Here is an 18,608-nt window from a genome sequence, read left to right on the forward strand (position 1 = left end):
ATCAATACTGTCTTATATGATACAAAACACTAGATGTTATACATATTATTAACACTAGACATCAAAAATGAAAAGATAATGTGAAAAAGAAATGCATATTTATTTAAAGGTGTAGCAATTCATGCAGTGATAACAAAGAAGCAGCAGTATGATTGCTTTATGGTAGCCTAGTGTAATCGATATGATTGCTTCATGGTAGCCTAGCCTTCACACTAATCAGTGAATTATTATAAAACTTGTATGGCATACAGTATTACAGTCATATTCATAATACAGGATTGGAAACATTGTTATCTTTAAAAAAAAATCAACCTGTGATGATAGGCTGATATGCAGTTTCTCCAATTATGAGAGAGAGAGGCATACTGTATGGTAATGTAACCTTGGAAAGCACAGTTATGAAACAATAAGAAAGCTAACATATTAATTTTATATTAAATATCACTTACCTTAGGCCTATGTAAAGATAGGTTATCCATTTCCATACAAGTCTTTCACACAGTGTTCTACATGATGAATACTTAGGTTATGATGATGATGATGATGGTGACACAGAAGCATCTCATACAGTTCTTGCCTATGGTTATTAGATTTTCACACAAATTCACTCACAACAGATGAGTTTATTAACTATACAGCATGAGGATTATTTACTATTCATTAAGTGGAAGCAGATCATCATAAAGGTCTTCATCCTCATTGTCTTCACAATGAGTAGGCTGAGGAGGACGAGGAAGAGGAGGAGAGGTTGGTCTTGCAGTTCCAGAGGTGGCAGAGATGGAGGAGGTAGAAGAGGTGGAAGGAGAGGCAGGCATACTTGGTGTAAATTTATAGAAATACATCGTAATACCATTTTGCTTCTTTTTTCTCTGGATATGTTTCTATACAGCACCAAGCCTTCTCCCACCATTTGCTTTGGTTTCAGTGCCCATATCATGGAAGGGTTCATGTCACAAGAAAAAAAAAAAAAAGAAGTCAAAAACAGCATTGAATAATTGGAACCCTTCTGCCAGACTGTCTAATGTCAGTTTGTTTTCTGGCTCTGCTTCTTTTACATCTTCTTCCTTATCATCAGGCACTGGTTCTGAAGCACATGTCTCCATCAAGTCATCTTTTGTTAATTCCTCCAGTGTGATACCTATTAGCTCTTGAATTTCTCCAAGATCCATATCTTGAATTCCTTCACACCTCACCTTTTTTTGTCATATCCACAATCTCTTCCATGATTTTCTTCATTGGCTCTGTTGTAAATCCTGTGACATGTGGACACAGTTTTCTCTAGCAGGAATTTACTGTTTCAGACTTGATGGCTTTCATAGCTTTTCCTATAACAATGATGGCATTTTCAATGATGTAATCTCCCCAGAATCTGATGATGTTCTATCAGGGTTCTCTTCCATGGCATTGGCAAAGCTTTACATAGACTGTCAATCTTAAAGGTCCTTATGATCCCCTGATCTAGAGGCTGAATTAGAGATACTGTGTTTGGGGGCAAATAGACCACTTCAGTACCTTTGGTGTTGAACCTATGCGGTTCTGCATGGCCAGGAGCATTTCCAGTATCAAAAGAATTTTTTTTAAAAAAAAAAAAACTTCTGTTTTCATTTTTTTTAAGATTTTATTTATTTAACATAGCGAGCACAAGCAAGGGGAGCAGCAGAGGGAGAAGCAGGCACCCCACTGAGCAGGGAGCCTGATGTGGGGCTCGATCCCAAGGTCCTGGGATCATGACCCAAGCCGAAGGCAGACACCCAACCAACTGAGCCACCCAGGCGCCCCTCAAAAGAACTTTAAAAGGCAGTCCCTTATGGGCAAGTACTTCCTGACTTCAGGGACAAAGCATCAATGGGACCAATCCAGAAAAAGGTTCTCATTGCCCAGGCCTTCTTGTTACACAACCAAAAGACTGGCAGCTGGTGTTTACCTTTCTCTTCAAGACTTGGAGGTTAGCAGCTTTATAGATAAGGGCAGTCCTAATCATAAACCTGACTGTATTTCTACAAAATAGTAGAACCCCTGCCTGCCTTAAATCCTGGTGCTTGCTTCTTTTTCTAACTAATAAATGTCTTTTGTGGCTTTTTCCTCCCCCAGGATAGGGCACTTTGTCTGCATTAAAAACCTGTTTAAACAGATATTCCTTCTCCTCAGTGATTTTTTTTACAGCATCTGGGAACTTGTCTGCTGCCTCTTAGTCAGCAGAAACTGCTTCTCTTGTTATCTTGACATTTTTTAAGCCAAATCTCTTTCTAAAATTATCAAACCATCCTTTGCTGGCATTAAATTCTCCAGCTTTAGAACCTTCACCTTCCTTTTGCTTTAAGTTGTCATATAATGACTTTGTTTTTTCTCGAATCATATTAGAATCTATAGGTAGGCCTTTCTTATAGCAATCCTGCACCCATATAAAAGCTGCATTTTCAATATGACAGAAAAAGGTATTTTGCAAAAAGTGCAAGGTTTTTGCACCTACTGGCACAGCTGCAGCGATGGCTTCATGAATTTCCTTTTCTTTTTTCACAACTGGCCTTACGTTGTATTCATTCATCTTGAAATTGGTGGATAACCACAGCTGTTGACCTTAATCTACAGTACATATGAAGCAATTCAACTTTTTCTTGTAATGTTATGACTTTTCTCGGCTTCTTGGGAGCACTTCCAGCATCAGTATAAGTCCCATGGTGTTATTCAAGGTTCATGGTATTGTACTAAACACGATGAAAAATACACAAGAACAGGGGCGCCTGGGTGGCTCAACTGGTTAAGGGTCTCACTCTTGATTTCAGCTCAGGTCATGATCTTAGGGTCATGAGATGGAGCCCCGGGGAGGGCTCCACGCTGGGCATGCAGCCCGCTTGAGATTCTCTCTCCCTCTCCCTCTGCCCCTTCCCTTGCCCACTCACTCTCTCTCTCAAAAAAAAAAAAAAAAAAAAGCAAGAACCATAAGAGATCACTTTTAACTGGAATATGCAATTTTAAAAAGAGATGAGCTATTCATACAGAGATGATTAGCATCACATGACATCTTAAGTGGATATTCCCAACACTTGAGCTTACCACACTAGCAACAGGAGGTTGCTACAAAATTATTACAATAGTACAGTATTACTATAGTCAATTTTTTGCAGTTATGATTTAATACTGCATCTTTACATCTGTTTAAATTTCTCTCAACTGCAAATAGCACCATATATGGTCTGTGAGTGTTTTCGTGTGCAAGTTTTGATACATTTTAACTTTTTAAAATAGACTTGTCTGTATTTTAGAGTAGTAAATGATAAAAACAGACTAGTATCTACATATATTTTATGCATTCATGACATACTTTTTCTTAATTTTTTCAATATTTCCAGGCTGCGTGGTTCATCTGTAGGTTTTTTCAAATCTTTGCAAATCTCAAAAAAACTTTCCAACAAACTTATTGAAAAAAAATCCACATATATGTGGACCCAAGCAGCTCAAACCCATGTTGTTCAAGGGTCAACTGTACTCTCTACAAAGGATTTGTATCTGTTCTCAGCTAATGTATCATTTAAAAGGGCCACTTAAATTCTTAATAACCAGGGATAGAAAATATTCTAAAACTATGAGGATACAGCATTTGAGAAAGATACACAAAGGTATAAAGCTTTTCATTATTATTATCGATTCAAGGCAGTGTGTGTTCTGGCCAAAAGTACTGGACCAAGAGGTAACAGCCTCCTCAGTGGTATCTCTGCTTCTTTTCTCACCATCCTAAACAGTCCATCTTCAAGATAGCAGCCGAAGTGATTGCTTTAAAAAATGAGTCATATTATGCCACTTTTTTGCCCAAAATCCTCTAAAGGCTTCCCATAGCATATAAAGTCAAAGTCAAAGTCCCCATAGTTACCACAAGGCCCTTCATGATTTAACTCCCTCTTAATCTCTGGCCTCAGCTACTACTACCCCAACACCCTTGTTTATTCCACTCCAGCATACAGGCCTCGTGGCAGGCACACTCCTGCCTCAGGGACTTTGCACTTGTACTCCTTCTGCCGAGAATGGATTTTCCACAGATCTCTGTATGACAACCTCCTTTACTTCTTTTAGATCTTTGCTTAAATATTACCTCATTGATGCCTTCCTTGATCATCATTTTAAATTGCAAGCCCCCACCCCAATCCCAACCTGGCATTTCTTATTCTCCTCCCTTGCTTTATATGAATCAAGAGCACTTAACCACAATCTGACATTCTGTACAATACTCTTTACGTATTTATCTTATTTTCTGTCCTAGCACATAAGTCCTTAAGGGGAGGTATTTTTTTCTATTTGTCTCCTGCTGCAATAAATAAACAACTTGATGAATACGTGAATAAATGATCTGAGTGCTAGACCTAGTTCTACCATTAACTAGTAGCCTGACCCTGGGAAAGTCACTTAATCTCTCTGGGCCTCAATTTTCTCATCTCAGAGCTAAATACAAAGAACAAATGAAATAATACATGCATACTTTATAAAAATTACTACCCAAATATATAAGTTAGTTGGTGGTGGTGGTAGTATTTTCACAGCCGCTTCATGGCTAGGAAGAATAAAAATGTTCTACTTGGAAGAAAAAAACACAGGGACAAAATTGTCAGTCCAGTTACCAATGCATTAGTAGCACCTGGGAAACTATTTGTCATTCAGCTAGTACACCTGCCCAACTGTTTGTTATGTGTCACTGAAGACCTATATATTGGCACCAGGATTAAAGCACGTATGATTTGCTTGGGAATCCAGCTCTTAACTTTTACTTGTGGGAAGGCAAGGCCAATGCTGAATCCATGCCTACGGGATCTCCATCTCCGTGGTCATGCTAGTGCACATTTCTGCAACAAAGCTGTTAAGGTGAGGACTGGCCAAAGGACATACTTGCCAATCACGAGCTATTCAGCCAAAAGGAATGCTAGGAAACAGTTCCTATGCATGCCTGACAGCTCACTTGATCCACAGGTAGTTCTCACTCTAAGCTCCTAGTGTCATCCTATTGCTGAATTTTCCCAGTTGACCCTCCCCAAACCTTCCTCCTTATATTAGGTCAACATAAACTCTACCACTCTTCTCCATGCAAATGTCACTGCCACCTGGACAAAGGTCATATGGCAAGGAAAAGGAAGCCTGGCGGAAGACAGTGACAAGAACTTCTCCCAAGTACGAAATGAATGCATGAGTGTTAGAAGCAACATGGATGCCAGGCTTCCACATGGACACATTCTCATCTTGAACTAAGTGACAATGTTATAGAAATTAAGAACCTGGGAAAGGACCATCACAGAGAAAGACATTTGAGATTCAAAAGTCTACAATAAGGGGTGTTAGAGGAGTCCAGAGATGTGGCTAAAAAAATAAAATTTATCTTCCCACAAAATAAACAGCAGTGATCTAAGTTGGCTTGATTCTGGAAAGCCACATCTGAGAGTGTTTTCAATCATCTTAAAGTAAGCATGTTTGTAAAATGTCTTTTTGAGTTTGTTCATGATAAGGTCTACCATGAACTATCATTAATTATCCATATTAGCATGAGTTTTGGAATCACAGCTAAGACTTGGAAGGATTTATGGTTATGGTGGAAGTTAAAAAAGAAAGACAATCATCTGGCAAGCACCACCGTTGGTCCCAATGTAATTGGTCTTGATCAACTATAATCCTTTGTCTAAGTCCTGGGGCACCAATGACATAAGAGAAAGATGAAAGGTGTTCTACGTAATAGCTCCTGGTATATAAGGACACCTGGGATTTTGCTGACACTCTATACACAAGAATTCAGGGAAAGTTCACAGGGGCTTTCATCATTGTTCACACTATTTTGGCCAAAAGTCTGCAGAACTAAATGGCTGTTTCTCAGTGTGGATCAAACATGTTGCTTCAACTGAATCCCACTTCCTAGGGTTTCAGTGAAAACATCCCAGTTATTCCTGAAAAAACAGATCTGGCACTGTTTGATTTTGAATGCCTTAAAAAAAAAAAAAAAAAAAAAAAAACCCTGTATGTTGTACTAGACCTAAGAAATTTCATTCATAGGAATTATTCTACTTTTATTTACTTTATTTATACACAGCATCATTCCAAAAGGAAAATTTGAGACAACTTAGCAAAAACAAAATACATAATAAATAATAAAAATAAAATGAGATTAAAAAAAGAAAAGTGAGTCAGTAAATAGCTCCCAAAATACTTGGCAGTGAAACTGCAGATAGTTTTACCTGCTCTGTCTATGAAAACTGGAAGGCACAGAGTATGGAAAATGCACTCTGATAAATATGTCTCCTGCTACCCTCAAACGCATTCACAACATAAGCCAAAGCATGAAAAAAGTGCTCCAGGTGAGACAGCCCAGCTGTTAGTCTTCACAGTGGGCAGCATTCCTGGGGAGGCTTTGTCATTTCTTGGCTGCTTATCCATTCTCATCGTCCCAATATTTTGACAGCATTCCACATCTGGAAGCAAGATGGCCCCCAGTCCTCAGGCCCTCTCTGGAGTTGGCTTTTTCATCCTGGGTTGCTGAGGTTCAGAACTGAGCCCCACATGGCAGCGCATCCCCTGGTCACAAGACCTGGGTTGAGAACACCAGAGAAGATGGCAGATCCCCAAATCCAGCTTTGCCAGAGACATACCTTCTGCCACCTGACTATGGGCCTGCATCTTTGTTTTACCCAAATCTGTTGAGGCAATCTGTCTATCATGATTGTATTTTCAAGTGTTTAACCAAATGGTAATAAATTCCAATAATTTGGTTAAATGCCCAAGTGAAAATTGTCATTCAGTCAAATTAAAGAGGTCACCATCACTTGTTAAATCATTTTTGACTTAAGCAACTATATTTATCTATGCTTCTAACTCATGAATATACATTTAACCCATGATCAGACCCACAAAGCAAAATGGCTGATAAGGGGGAAAAAAATGATGCTTCTTTCTTAATCAAACTGGATGTCAAGGTAACCAACTAGTTAATAAAAGGGAAGTTTCTTTTTATAGAAATATTCTAGTTCATAAATAAAAGGAAATGCTAGAATTAAAAGAGCGCCATCCTGCAGCCTCTAACAGAATAATGGATCTTGGCAATGATCATTAAGGGCTGGTAACTTTTTTTTTTTTTACAGGTTTCTCTATTGGGGTTTTTTATTGTTATGTTAATCACCAAGGGGCTGGTAACTTAATGATCCAGTTATTAAATGCCTCCTGAATGGCTTATGGACCCCATCTACGGATTCTGATCAGGACTCTATCTCCCAATTTTTAGAAAGTATAGAGAAATGGTGAACATGATCATTCAATCTAGACTGAAGGAAACAATGCAGAATAAATTATCTAATTTCTTGAACAAATAAATTACAAAGAAAAAAAGAGGGATGAACTTACAGATTAAAGAGACTAAATATTTATACCAACCAATTACAACGTATGAACTCTATTTGGATCTTGACTCAAACACATGGACTCTTGGGATAGCTGATGATATTTTAAAAAAACTATTTTTTGGTGTGATAATGGCATTATGGTATGTTTTCTAGAAAACTGCTTATTTATTTATTTATTTAGAGTGAGCACCCAAGTAGGGGGTGGGGGGGGCAAAGAGAGAGGGAGAGAGAGAATCTTAAGCAGGCTCCACACCCAGCACAGCACGCAACTCGGGGCCCGATCCCACAACCCTGAGATCATGAACTGAGCCAAAATCAAGAGTCGGAACTTAACCGACTGAGTCACCCAGGTACCCCTAGAAAATTGCTCTTTTAGAGATATGTACCAAAATATTCATGGAGGAAATGAGATGATATGTGAGATTTGCTTTAAAATAACCTAAGATGGAGGAGAGAGCGCGAGTGGGAATATACATGAAACACAATCAGCCCTAACTGATAACTGTTTAAGCTGAGTGAGGGAGGCTTCATTACATCAGTTTATTTTTAACATATCTGAAATTTTTCACAATAAAGAACTAAAAAGTAAGTACTTTTTAAAATCCACTGAAAGAAATAATATTGACAGAAAATTTCTTAGAAGATAACCAGGCCACTGATTGTTTTAGATGCAATACAAGTAATTTATGGATTAAGCCAGAGCCCACCAGAAAAGCACCATGTGGCACCCATGGGGGTGTGTGGACCAAATATTCCCTGGTGGATGTCAGGAGCCCAAAGAGAAGAGCAGTGTAACCAACAGCTCACGAATTGCCTCATGGTGCTCACTCTAAGGGTTATCAGTAGTACTGCTAACTGTCTTACATTACAGTGTCCTCCTTATACATATCCTTGAAAGAAATTTCTTTCTGGTTCTAGAATCAGGAGATTTTAAGATTCCCCCAAGCATGTAGATTTTTAGTATCACACCCATTAGGATGCCTATTAACAAACGACACGTGCTGGCAGGGATGTGAAGAAACTGGAATCCTTGTGCTTTGCCAATGGGAATGTAAAATGGTTCAGCCATTGTAGAAAATGGGACGACAGTTCCTCAAAAAATGAAACATTGGATTACCATACAATCCAGCAATTCCACTTGTAGGTATATTCTTTAAGGAATTAAAAGTAGGGTCTCGAAGAGATATTTACACTCCCATGCTCATAGCAGTATTATTCACAGTAGTCAAAAGGTGGAACCAGCCCAACTGTCCTTCATGGACAGTTGAATGGATAAACAAAATGGTGGAATATTACCTGGACTTAAAAAAGGAAGGAAATTCCAACACACGTCACAACATGGATGAATCTTGAAGACATTATGCCAAGTGAAATAAGCTAGTCACAAAAGGATAAATATTGAATGATTCCACTTACTGGAGCTATCTAGAGTAGTGAAACTCAGAGAGAAGGAAAGTAGAATAGGGATTGCTGGGGGCTGGCTGGAGGCAGAATGGAGAATTATTACCTAAGTGATACAGAATTTCAGTTGGAAAAGATGAAAAAGTCCAGGAGATGGATGGTGGTGATGGTTGCACAACAGTAACTATTCTTAATGCCACTAAACCATACACTTAAAAATGGTTAAAATGGCCAATTTTTATTATGTATATTCTATCAAGTTTTAAAAACTGAAACCAACCATACGACTAACTGATCTTCACAATGCTACTAGAAAACATAGAGCCAAATTTGTGGCCAACTTTTAAAATTATATTATGATGTGCACTATTTGTATATTTCATTTCTCATATTTTTCTTTGGTCTAACATTTACCTAATTCTAATGTATGCTATTTTGCCATGTCTTGTATCCATTTTAATTTTCCTTTATTTTATTTTATAACAAGGCCCAAGGTAAATGGTTGGGAGGAGTAAGAGCAAGAGAGAATATTCCGCTTTATATTATCTGCAACATGGGGTTCAGTATTTTTCTTAAAAATGCTAGTTGAGTTAAATCCAATAATTACCTCTAGTTTTTGTCATTCTCCGTATCTACACTTCTCTTCTAAAGAAGCTAATTCACAGAGAAGCAGTAGATATATAATTGTTTCTCTTGCACATCCTATTGAGCATTTTTTCTCTGTAGAGATTTAAGAAATTACTGCCATATTTGTAAAATAAAATTATATAAATCTTCATTTTCAAAACTTTTAAAAAAGTTGGTCAATTGGATAGTCACTGTATACTAGTGGTAACAGTGAAATAATTAGCCACAACTGATCAACTCAATAGTTGAGGCCAAAAGAGAAATCCTGGCACTTTTTGAGAGCTCTGTATTGATTCAGAAGGAAGCAACCAGTCTCATTCAGACACATGATGAGAAAGGCCTAATAGAAAGTTTAACAAGAGCTGGTCGGTACTGGGCCCACATTAGATTAGTTCTCCACTAATGCAATCGGTTATCCTTCAAAATCCCTGAGTCACAGGACTCATCAGGTATTATGCAGGAGAGATTATAGATTAAATGGAACTAACTAATGTTGCAGTCAATCGCCTGGGGCCTGGATCCACAGAGTGCTCTGACTGGGGAGACCAGGTGGCCCCCAGGGGAGCACCTCACCAGCTGTGGGGGTGGAGGGAGGGCTTATTTTCTGGTTCTTACATGCATTCCAAATGGTTGAGGTTGGTGGATACATGATTATCAAACATTATTGGATTTGGACTTACTCTTTTCTACAATCAGTTCAGTTCCATTCTCTAAGCACAGAAATCCCCACCCACACTCCAGCGTCCATCTTCTAAATATATCCCCCCCTCCACCCTCCCCACCCCAGGATACCCTCTCAGACTCCACACCTGTGCTCTTCTGGACCAGACCCGGTGGACTGCACCATTCTAAGCAATGCCATACAATCCAAATGGGATTTTCAGCTAGGTCTCTTCACCCTTCCCTGTATTATCTGACCTCTCCATGCTCAAAAAGAAAATATAAATTGAGACCATCACGCACATGAAAAAGACATATAAAATAAAATATATCTTAAAATATGTCCCTAAATGCCCAATTATTGTCCCTCAAAGGTGCTTCAGATTATGTGGGAGGAAGGCCTATTTTTGTTTCCCCAAGTGCCTCATCACTTAAGAAGTTTGCACCAGTTAGCGGCCTGCTGTTCTAACAGTCTTGTGAATTTAGATTGTTTAGTTAATTATAAACACATTTCAAAGTCATTCTTTCTGGCCTTTTTCCTAGAATGAGTGACTGCCACTCCACAGCTCACAGAATGATCTTCAATGGTTTTCAGTCAAGGTTCAGAGAGAAATATGCCACACCGGGATTTGATTATTTACCAACATAATGTTGGATTCGAGCCAATGAGACACCAATATATTTTCCCTTGAAGTCTGACATATTGCCTGCTGCTTTCAATGCTGTTTTCTTGGCTAGCAGACAAAATAACTGTGGCTATTTCAAAATTCACCTCCAGTTGAAGTCGGGGGGGGGGAAAGTCTTACGATTGGTTCATCTTACAGACACCGATCTCATTCTCCTTTGGGGTGCTGAAGGTGAGGCCCCTGGACTGGGGTGCATCTGTGGGCCTGTGCCAGCCCCGGGCCCCTGCTCTGGAATCAGCCCTTCCACACACCTATTTGAGAAACAGTCTGGTGAATTCTTGGCACCCCAGCTATAAACAGAGATTTGTAACAAGGTCATCGGCACATTTTCGTGATGTCTTGGATTGTCTTTTGCTCCCTCTCATTTGAGAAGTCTTAAGAGAACCTAACAAAGAAAACATGTTTCGCAAGGGTTTGAGATCACAGAGACATTGCTGTCAGGCTATTGGGAGCCTAAAAACCCACCCTAAGAATTCATGGAGACCCTTCTGCTGTTGTCACTGGTATCAATTCCTGTACATTAAGATTCTTCGCTGCAGAACCTTACCTTGCAGCAAACAGCTTTGGTGTGGGTTTCTAAATGATAGGATCAAAGGGTTTCTTGTTAGAAGTAATTCTTTCAAAAAGGTTTAACATTCTTAAATAAAGCGAATGTTCACTAAGAAGAAAGGCTCTTAAAGGCTATTTAGTCCATTTCTCAATTGGTTAGGAATGACCACTCTATCATTTAAATACCTCTAGTGATGGAATGCTCATTCACCCTCTATCACTGCACACCAGTACTACGATATTAAAATTGCAAGGGCATAATCAGATCAATTATCCATCTCTTACTAAAGAGCTATGAGCCAGGTTTTATAAATTTGAATTAACTTTTAATTTCAAGTCATTCAGAAAGAATATAACAATATTTATTGAGGAAAATCTTGGAAGTTAGTAGAGCTACTGGTGTTGATACTATATTATATATAATGTAAGTCTAGTCTACCACATTGTAATTTTTTTCATTTGTTTACTTCATTTCATATATCTATGTTCACTACTTTTTTTAAAGATTTTATTTATTTATTTGACAGAGATAGAGAGAGGGAGAGCATAAGCAGGGGGAGTGGCAGGCAGACGGAGAGGGAGAAGCAGACTCCCCGCTGAGGAAGGAGCCCGATGCGGGGCTCGATCCCAGGACCCAGGGATCATGACCCAAGCCGAAGGCAGCCGCTTAACTGACTGAGCCACCGAGGCGCCCCTATGTTCATTATTTTTTAATTTCAACTTTACTCAATGTGTATTTATTACTCTTGGCACAATAGTTTATAATATACACTCTTATTATAGGGTAACATTATATCCCAGTTGCCTGAAATCCTTTCAGTTTGTACCTCATTGTTTTAACATAATTTTTAACAGCACCCTTTCACTCTCAAAAGCATCCTACTTTGGATGATAAATTTTATGGAAAAGTACTGTATTTTAAAGTTTTTAAAAACTGTATTTCATTTTTTTAAAGATTTTATTTATTTATTTGTCAGAGAGAGAGCACAAGCAGGGAGAGTGGCAGGCAGAGGGAGAAGCAGGCTCCCCACTGAGCAAGGAGCCCAATGCAGGACTCGATCCCAGGACCCTGGGATCATGACCTGAGCTGAGGGCAGATGCTTAACCAACCGAGCCACCCAGGCATCCCAAAAACTGTATTTCATTTATTTAAAAAATTGTACTAAAAATCTTCCCAAATTCACAAATCTTCCCAACACCCAACTTCTCTGTATTTTCCTCAATTAATAACTTTTTATTTTATTTTGAAATGAGAAATCTTCTTGACTATGGAGTATTTTTAATAAGATGAAAAAAGTTGTTCTGGGTTTAAAAACAACCACCACGGGGCGCCTGGGTGGCTCAGTTGTTAAGCATCTGCCTTCAGCTCAGGTCAGGATCTCAGGGTCCTGGGATCGAGCCCCACATCAGGCTCCCTGCTCGGCGGGAAGCCTGCTTCTCCCTCTCCCGCTCCCCCTGCTTGTGTTCCCTCTCTCGCCGTCTCTCTCTCTGTGTCAAATAAATAAATAAAATCTTTAAAAAAAAAAAAACCCACCACGGAGAGGCTGGAGCCTGTGCTCTCTGCGTGGATGGAGTGGCTCACTGCCAAGGGGATGTCATTTTCATTAAGTTACTGAGAGCTGGAGAGAACCTTTCTAAGTCAGGCACAGCATGCTGGCAAATGTAATGTGGATGTCCTCATGCCTGAGAAAGCATTCCCACCACTTGACCAGATTTCTTTCATCTTTGGGTGCCTCAGTTTCTCTGTCTCTAACAGAGCACAATAATGCCCACTTCACAGGGCTGTTGTGGGATTAAAGGGATGATAGCCATAGGGCACTCTCAGCCACCAGGAACAAAGACATTAAGTAATTGCAAAATGTTTGGTTCTGCTCCTCCAGCTTGTGGAAAAAGGGCTCCCACTGACTTGAAAGAGAGCATCATACACAGACGAGGAGAAGCCCACTGGGCGAGCAGAGCCTATTACCTTCATTATCATTGTCCTAAAGTGCAGAGGACAGAAAGAGCAACAAAGAAGCTTAGGAACTGTGGCCACACAAAAACAAGACAAGGACTAACAAATGGGCCACGAAAGAAAATCTGAAAAAATGAACATCTTAGCTTAAAAATAATCTGTGAAGATTATATACCAGAAATGAAGGAACCACCTACCTATTCTTTGGTTACTTGATAGAATGACGCACTCACGTGTTTTTCACAGTGGAGTGTGCCCTGTCCTCACACTCCACTTCCTTACATTATCCACTGTCAATGCCTAATGGCAGTTCAATGACCACTTTAGAAGTGGATTAAATTTAAAAGTTCCTATGTAGACAGCATTCTGCAAAGTACATTCAAATGACTAACCAATAGATAATAAAATTGAAACTGGTAATACTATTTGGTCATAAGACATTAAGACTTAGAAGGCTGAAGAATGAGTTGGGACAAGTAGAACATGCCATTGGTGCTTTGGTGAACTCAAAGTCAAGCAGGTGTAACACATTCTCCTGTACATTAATTTATGCTACTAACATCAAATGGGTAAAAACGATAAATAGTAGGAGATGTCATTCCAATAGTATTTTCCCAGCAAAAGCTGTATCTCAAGAGTCCTTCAGAGCACTCTGGGAATACACAGAAATTCACAAATCAGTTTGCTAAATTGACTTGGCTGGAAAGCATGCTTTTGTGCATGGATCCAGCCAAAAGGCATTTCTGCGTCTACCAGACTTGCCCCATGGCTCCTTCAACCAGGGCTAAGAGTCAGGTGACATCATAAAAAGACTGTGGGCTTCAGGGTCAGTTAGACCTGGACTCAAATTCTCCCTCCACCATATCACTGGCTGAGTGGCTTCGGGTAAGTCACAGGAGCTCTCTGAGAAGAGGATTACATGCTCCTACCAGCCTCTCGAGGGGCCAGGAGGATTAGATGTCCAAAATACGTCAAAGAGCCAAGCGCTATATGCTTGGTTTAACCTTTTCAGTCGAGCTATAAACAACCTGGAATGAGAGAAGGCCACCCCCAAAACCATCTGCTGCCTCTCTCCACTGCAGGCCAGGAGGACAATATAAAATGAGACCAGTTTTTAAAACATTAATATAAAATTCTGGCACATACTTAACCCAAATAGGGGCCTTAATTTAAGCGTGGGTAAGAGCCAAACCGCAGTTCTCATAATGTAAAAATTCCTAGATGTCCAAAGATATTCTATTTTTACAATCAGTGTAACTGCACTTGTAGAAATTGTACACAATCCTCCTCTTTTAAAAGCCACACACCTTGGCCATTCATAGTGGGTTTCCAGGGGACTGCCTGCCGCCAGATGAGCGTTAGGTTTTGAATATATGAGATGCCGAAGCAAAGGGAACAGGTCTCAGAGCACTCTGTCAGCCCTCTGGTTCTACAGGTGACGAAACCAAAGCTTGGAGAGAGGAACGTGCTAGTCCAAAGCCAAACGATGAAGGCCATGGGTTAGGACTTTTAGGAAAGCCACTATAAACCAAAACCGTGACAAATAATAACAATAATCTCATCACGGAGCTTTATTCACTGGTATTTCCGATTCTCTGGCATCACTGCCTGCCTGGTGCTCAGTCTGTCCTTTGGGAAGGAAGCTTTCCTCCAATAGCACAACAGAGGGAAACCTGCTAAGATGGGGCAGTCTCATTTTATATTTCCCAACAAGACAGGGAACTGAGTTTCTAACATGTCTGGGGATGAAAAATCTGAAAGACCAAAAAAAAAAAAGAATCATCAAAGTAACCCTTTGAGGACCAATGTGACATCTGCTGTCCCCTGGGAACAGTCCTAAACCCACAATGCCAGTAAAACGGCATCATTGAACGTAAGTCCTCAGAGGAGAGTTAACAAATCAAAAATTTTGCACACATTTTTAGATTGTCCATTATGCTTTTTGCTACAAAAATCAAATTCTCCATTTACATTTCTGAGCATAATAATTTCTAACCACTGATCACTGTATTTTAAAAGGTGATAGCCCATACAGAGCAAGATTTACAAACACCCAGGCAGAATTAGCTTCCTGTTTCATAACTCTGCAACTGTTAATCATCATTGATTACTAATTCTGGTTCCATCTCTATGAATAAATTAATGCTTTATCCTGAATAGGCTAATTTAGAGATGGGTCATCCTGAGGCTAATTTCCATCTCAAAGACACCTCCATGCTTAAAGCAGTTTTACATCAAAAGCCCTTGTAGGAGACCATCATCAAGATCAGGGTAGAAAGGAAGCTAGAGGATGGCATAAAGTCAGGGGGATTTCAGGGTTTTAGAATGGGACAGATCATAAAACCCTTCTAAAGGCTGAGGGGAAGGATCCAGAAGATACGAGAAAATGAAAATCCAGAGGACAGAGAGATTGATAAAGGATGGGCCCTGGGGGCCCCAGGGCCTTGCTAGAGGGAAGGGGGAGAGGGGGGCTAAAAGGAAGAGGAAGTCAGAAGAAAAGGGAAAGAGGAGGGGAAGGGAGAGAGAAGGAGTAGAAGGCAGGCAAAGAAAGTGCCAGGTGTAGAGACATTTTGAAGGAAGTTTAGGTGACATTAAATATGGAGGTCAGGAGCCATGAATTAAAAAGGACCTTGTCACCGAAAGGTTTGGAATCTAACAGAGAAGTTCTGCTCAACCACATAATTGTATATTGTAAATATATACTCAGAGATTAAATTTTATTCTGTTTAAGACATTTTAACTGATTTTTTTCTAAGGAATATGCTGAATTCATAATGGAAGAGAAAGATTATTCAATTAGATTGATTTTTGTGGAATAACAACTCAAAACTCCTTGAACCCCAGCCTTTGACAAAATTACATATCAGTGTGGAGGGGGGGAACCCTTCTAGGGAAGAAAAACTCAAACTGTAAATTATCAGGTTAATTCACAGTGTGGACGAAAGAAATAGCAAATACACAGTTTGATATTTGGTTTGCAAAGTGAGAAAAGAAAGCATATTAAATTCTATAGAATAAGCTTTTCTGATCCCAGAAATACTAAGAACTCGATAGGTTTTTTTGGCTCCAATGACTTGTAAATATCTAGAAGAGCCCAGATTTTGAAGCCCTGAGGACACTTGCTAAAACTCAGAAATTTGGCACTAGTCTTTGCACACAATTTGGGTTTTCTTTCAGAGTTGATATCTTACCAAATACAGCCATCTGTGTTCCCTCTGGGAAAGGTTCAACTGTTCTATTGCCATTGACATGATGTTTGGCTAGAAAAAAAAAAAAAAGAGGGAGAGAAGGAAAGAAAGAAATACAAGTTAAGTGTAAAGTTCCACACACATACTAACACATGTCATTAAATGTGTCAAAGAGTCTATTTCTCATTTTTAGTTAAAAATGGCACCAAAGCTTACCCTTTTAAGAGAGTTTCAATTATTTTGTTTTTAATCTCAGTAACTGAAGAGCCTCGAGATGGTCTAGTTCAAGCGCGTGGTTTTACAAGTGAGGGTGCCAAGGCTTGAGCTTGTGCAGAGCCGTACGGCTGGTGGGGGCAGAGCCAGCCCAGCCCCAAAGCTCCTGACTCCTGGCCAGAGGGGCCCCACAGCACCAGGCCAGCCCCTGAAGAAGAAGGGAAACTTGGGGCTCCAGGGTGAACTGGGGAGGCTTCCTCTGAAGACTCCTGATGATCAGAATATTGACCCCATCGATGAGGTGAGCCACAAGGACAGCAGGGTAACACTGGGGCCAATTTTTCAAAAAACAGAATAGCAGAACACATCATTTCACTACAATTCAAGTACTGTTTCCAGGAACCACAGACACTTGCCTTCTTAAATACCAGATGGATATTCCAGGGTTTCTTCCTACTCTTCAACCACCCTGGTTCCCTCCACCAACACCCTTCCCACCCTGGACATATTAAGGACTTGGAAATAAAAGGTGACCAGATTATGGTTTTCCAGCATTACCTTGTTCGCATAACCCCTCAAACGGCAGTCAGATAGAGCATAGCTGAGTATGATCCATCTAGGAGTACTTGAATAATATCCTTAGCAATTCTTGAATATAAGCATTTATGTTGAAAATACATAAGCATGGCTAAAAAACCTTGACGCTGCATCATACACCACATATATTTTGATTTCCTGGGTCCCATTCGATTTATGGAGCACTGGCAAAGGCCTCAGCACGACAGTCAGGCTGCCTGGGGGCTGGTGAGAGGATGACACAGTTCCTGCCCTCGTGGAAAGTACAATTACCTTCAAGAGGTAAAAATGTCAAACTTTACCAGATAGCTTACAATTACGTGCCAAGTCCTGGAATGGGGATGAAAGGTACTGTCAAGAGGTCACAGCAGAGGAACAGCAAGCTGGGAAGTGAGAGCCTGGAGGAAGTGCTACCAGCACAGAGTCCTGAAGGAGAGGCAGGGTTTGGAAAGGCAGAGAGTGAGGTAGCAACTTGAATGAGAGCCACAAGTCTGATGCGACCGAGGCATCAGCCGGGGCCAGAACAGAGTCTAGTCTGGGCATAGCAGAGGTGATACGTTGAGAAGCAGTGGCCATGAAGGACAGATTGGTAGGCACGGACCAGGTCGTGGAAAGTCTTAAGAACCCCACCCAAACCCACAGGAATCCCAGGCAGCCTCTCCAGCACACTGCAAGTCTTCTAGAACCTGAAGGCTTATGAGGCTCAGTCAAGTTTAGACACCCTCTTCAGGATACCATCAATTCAGAGGCTCTCACTGGTTCTTCAGTGATGTTGGCACTAACCTAGGAACAGAAAACCTGGAGGAAGGGAAGAGAACAGCCCAGGTCCCAGGTGGCCATGGGACCTTGTCAAGCACTCATTAATATGGTTAGAACCATTGGTTGCTGAATCCAAAGAAACATGATGAGGCTTGACGTGGAGGTCACAGTTCTGTTCTACAGTCAGCACCCCACAGCCCCTGCCTGTGGTTCTAAAAATGATTGTCTTTACACATATCAAGAGTTGTAAATCCATTCAATCTTTGACCCACTAATCCCACTCATAGAATTCAAACTAAGGAATAATTCAAGAGGGGAAAAAAAAAGGTGATGCATATAACAGTATTTATTACTTATAATAATGAAATTTTAAAACCAATTGAATATCCAAAAGTATTAATGTTGCTTAGAAAATTATAATTCATGATTTATCAAAAGCATGTACTATTATACAACATATTTTAAATAGAGCATTTGAAAGATATATAAAAATGTGAAAAAACATTTGGGATAATGGTAAGTGAAACAATCCTATTACAACACCGGATGTAGATTATAATGACAACTAATTAAAATATGAATGCTTATAGGAAAAGAGAAATGTTTCTCTGGGAGAGAAACATACAAAAAT

At 39.9% G+C, this 18,608-nt stretch overlaps 1 protein-coding gene across 8 annotated transcripts in view; it reads right to left on the reverse strand.

Moving 5' to 3' along the window:
• The window catches only part of MSRA (methionine sulfoxide reductase A), a 482,141-nt gene that overhangs the window by 297,721 nt on the left and 165,812 nt on the right, over positions 1 to 18,608 (reverse strand). For 7 of the 8 annotated variants that reach the window (XM_036106018.2, XM_036106014.2, XM_078069454.1 and 4 more), the window contains exon 2: positions 16,433 to 16,501. The exons of the other annotated variant lie outside the window; for it this stretch is intronic. In XM_036106018.2, coding sequence (XP_035961911.1) covers positions 16,433 to 16,501 — 69 coding nt within the window. The remainder of the gene's footprint in view (positions 1 to 16,432; positions 16,502 to 18,608) is intronic. 8 annotated transcript variants of the gene reach the window in all.

The sequence above is a fragment of the Halichoerus grypus genome, chromosome 3 (genome assembly GCF_964656455.1).
Source record: "Halichoerus grypus chromosome 3, mHalGry1.hap1.1, whole genome shotgun sequence".
Classification (NCBI taxonomy): domain Eukaryota; kingdom Metazoa; phylum Chordata; class Mammalia; order Carnivora; family Phocidae; genus Halichoerus; species Halichoerus grypus.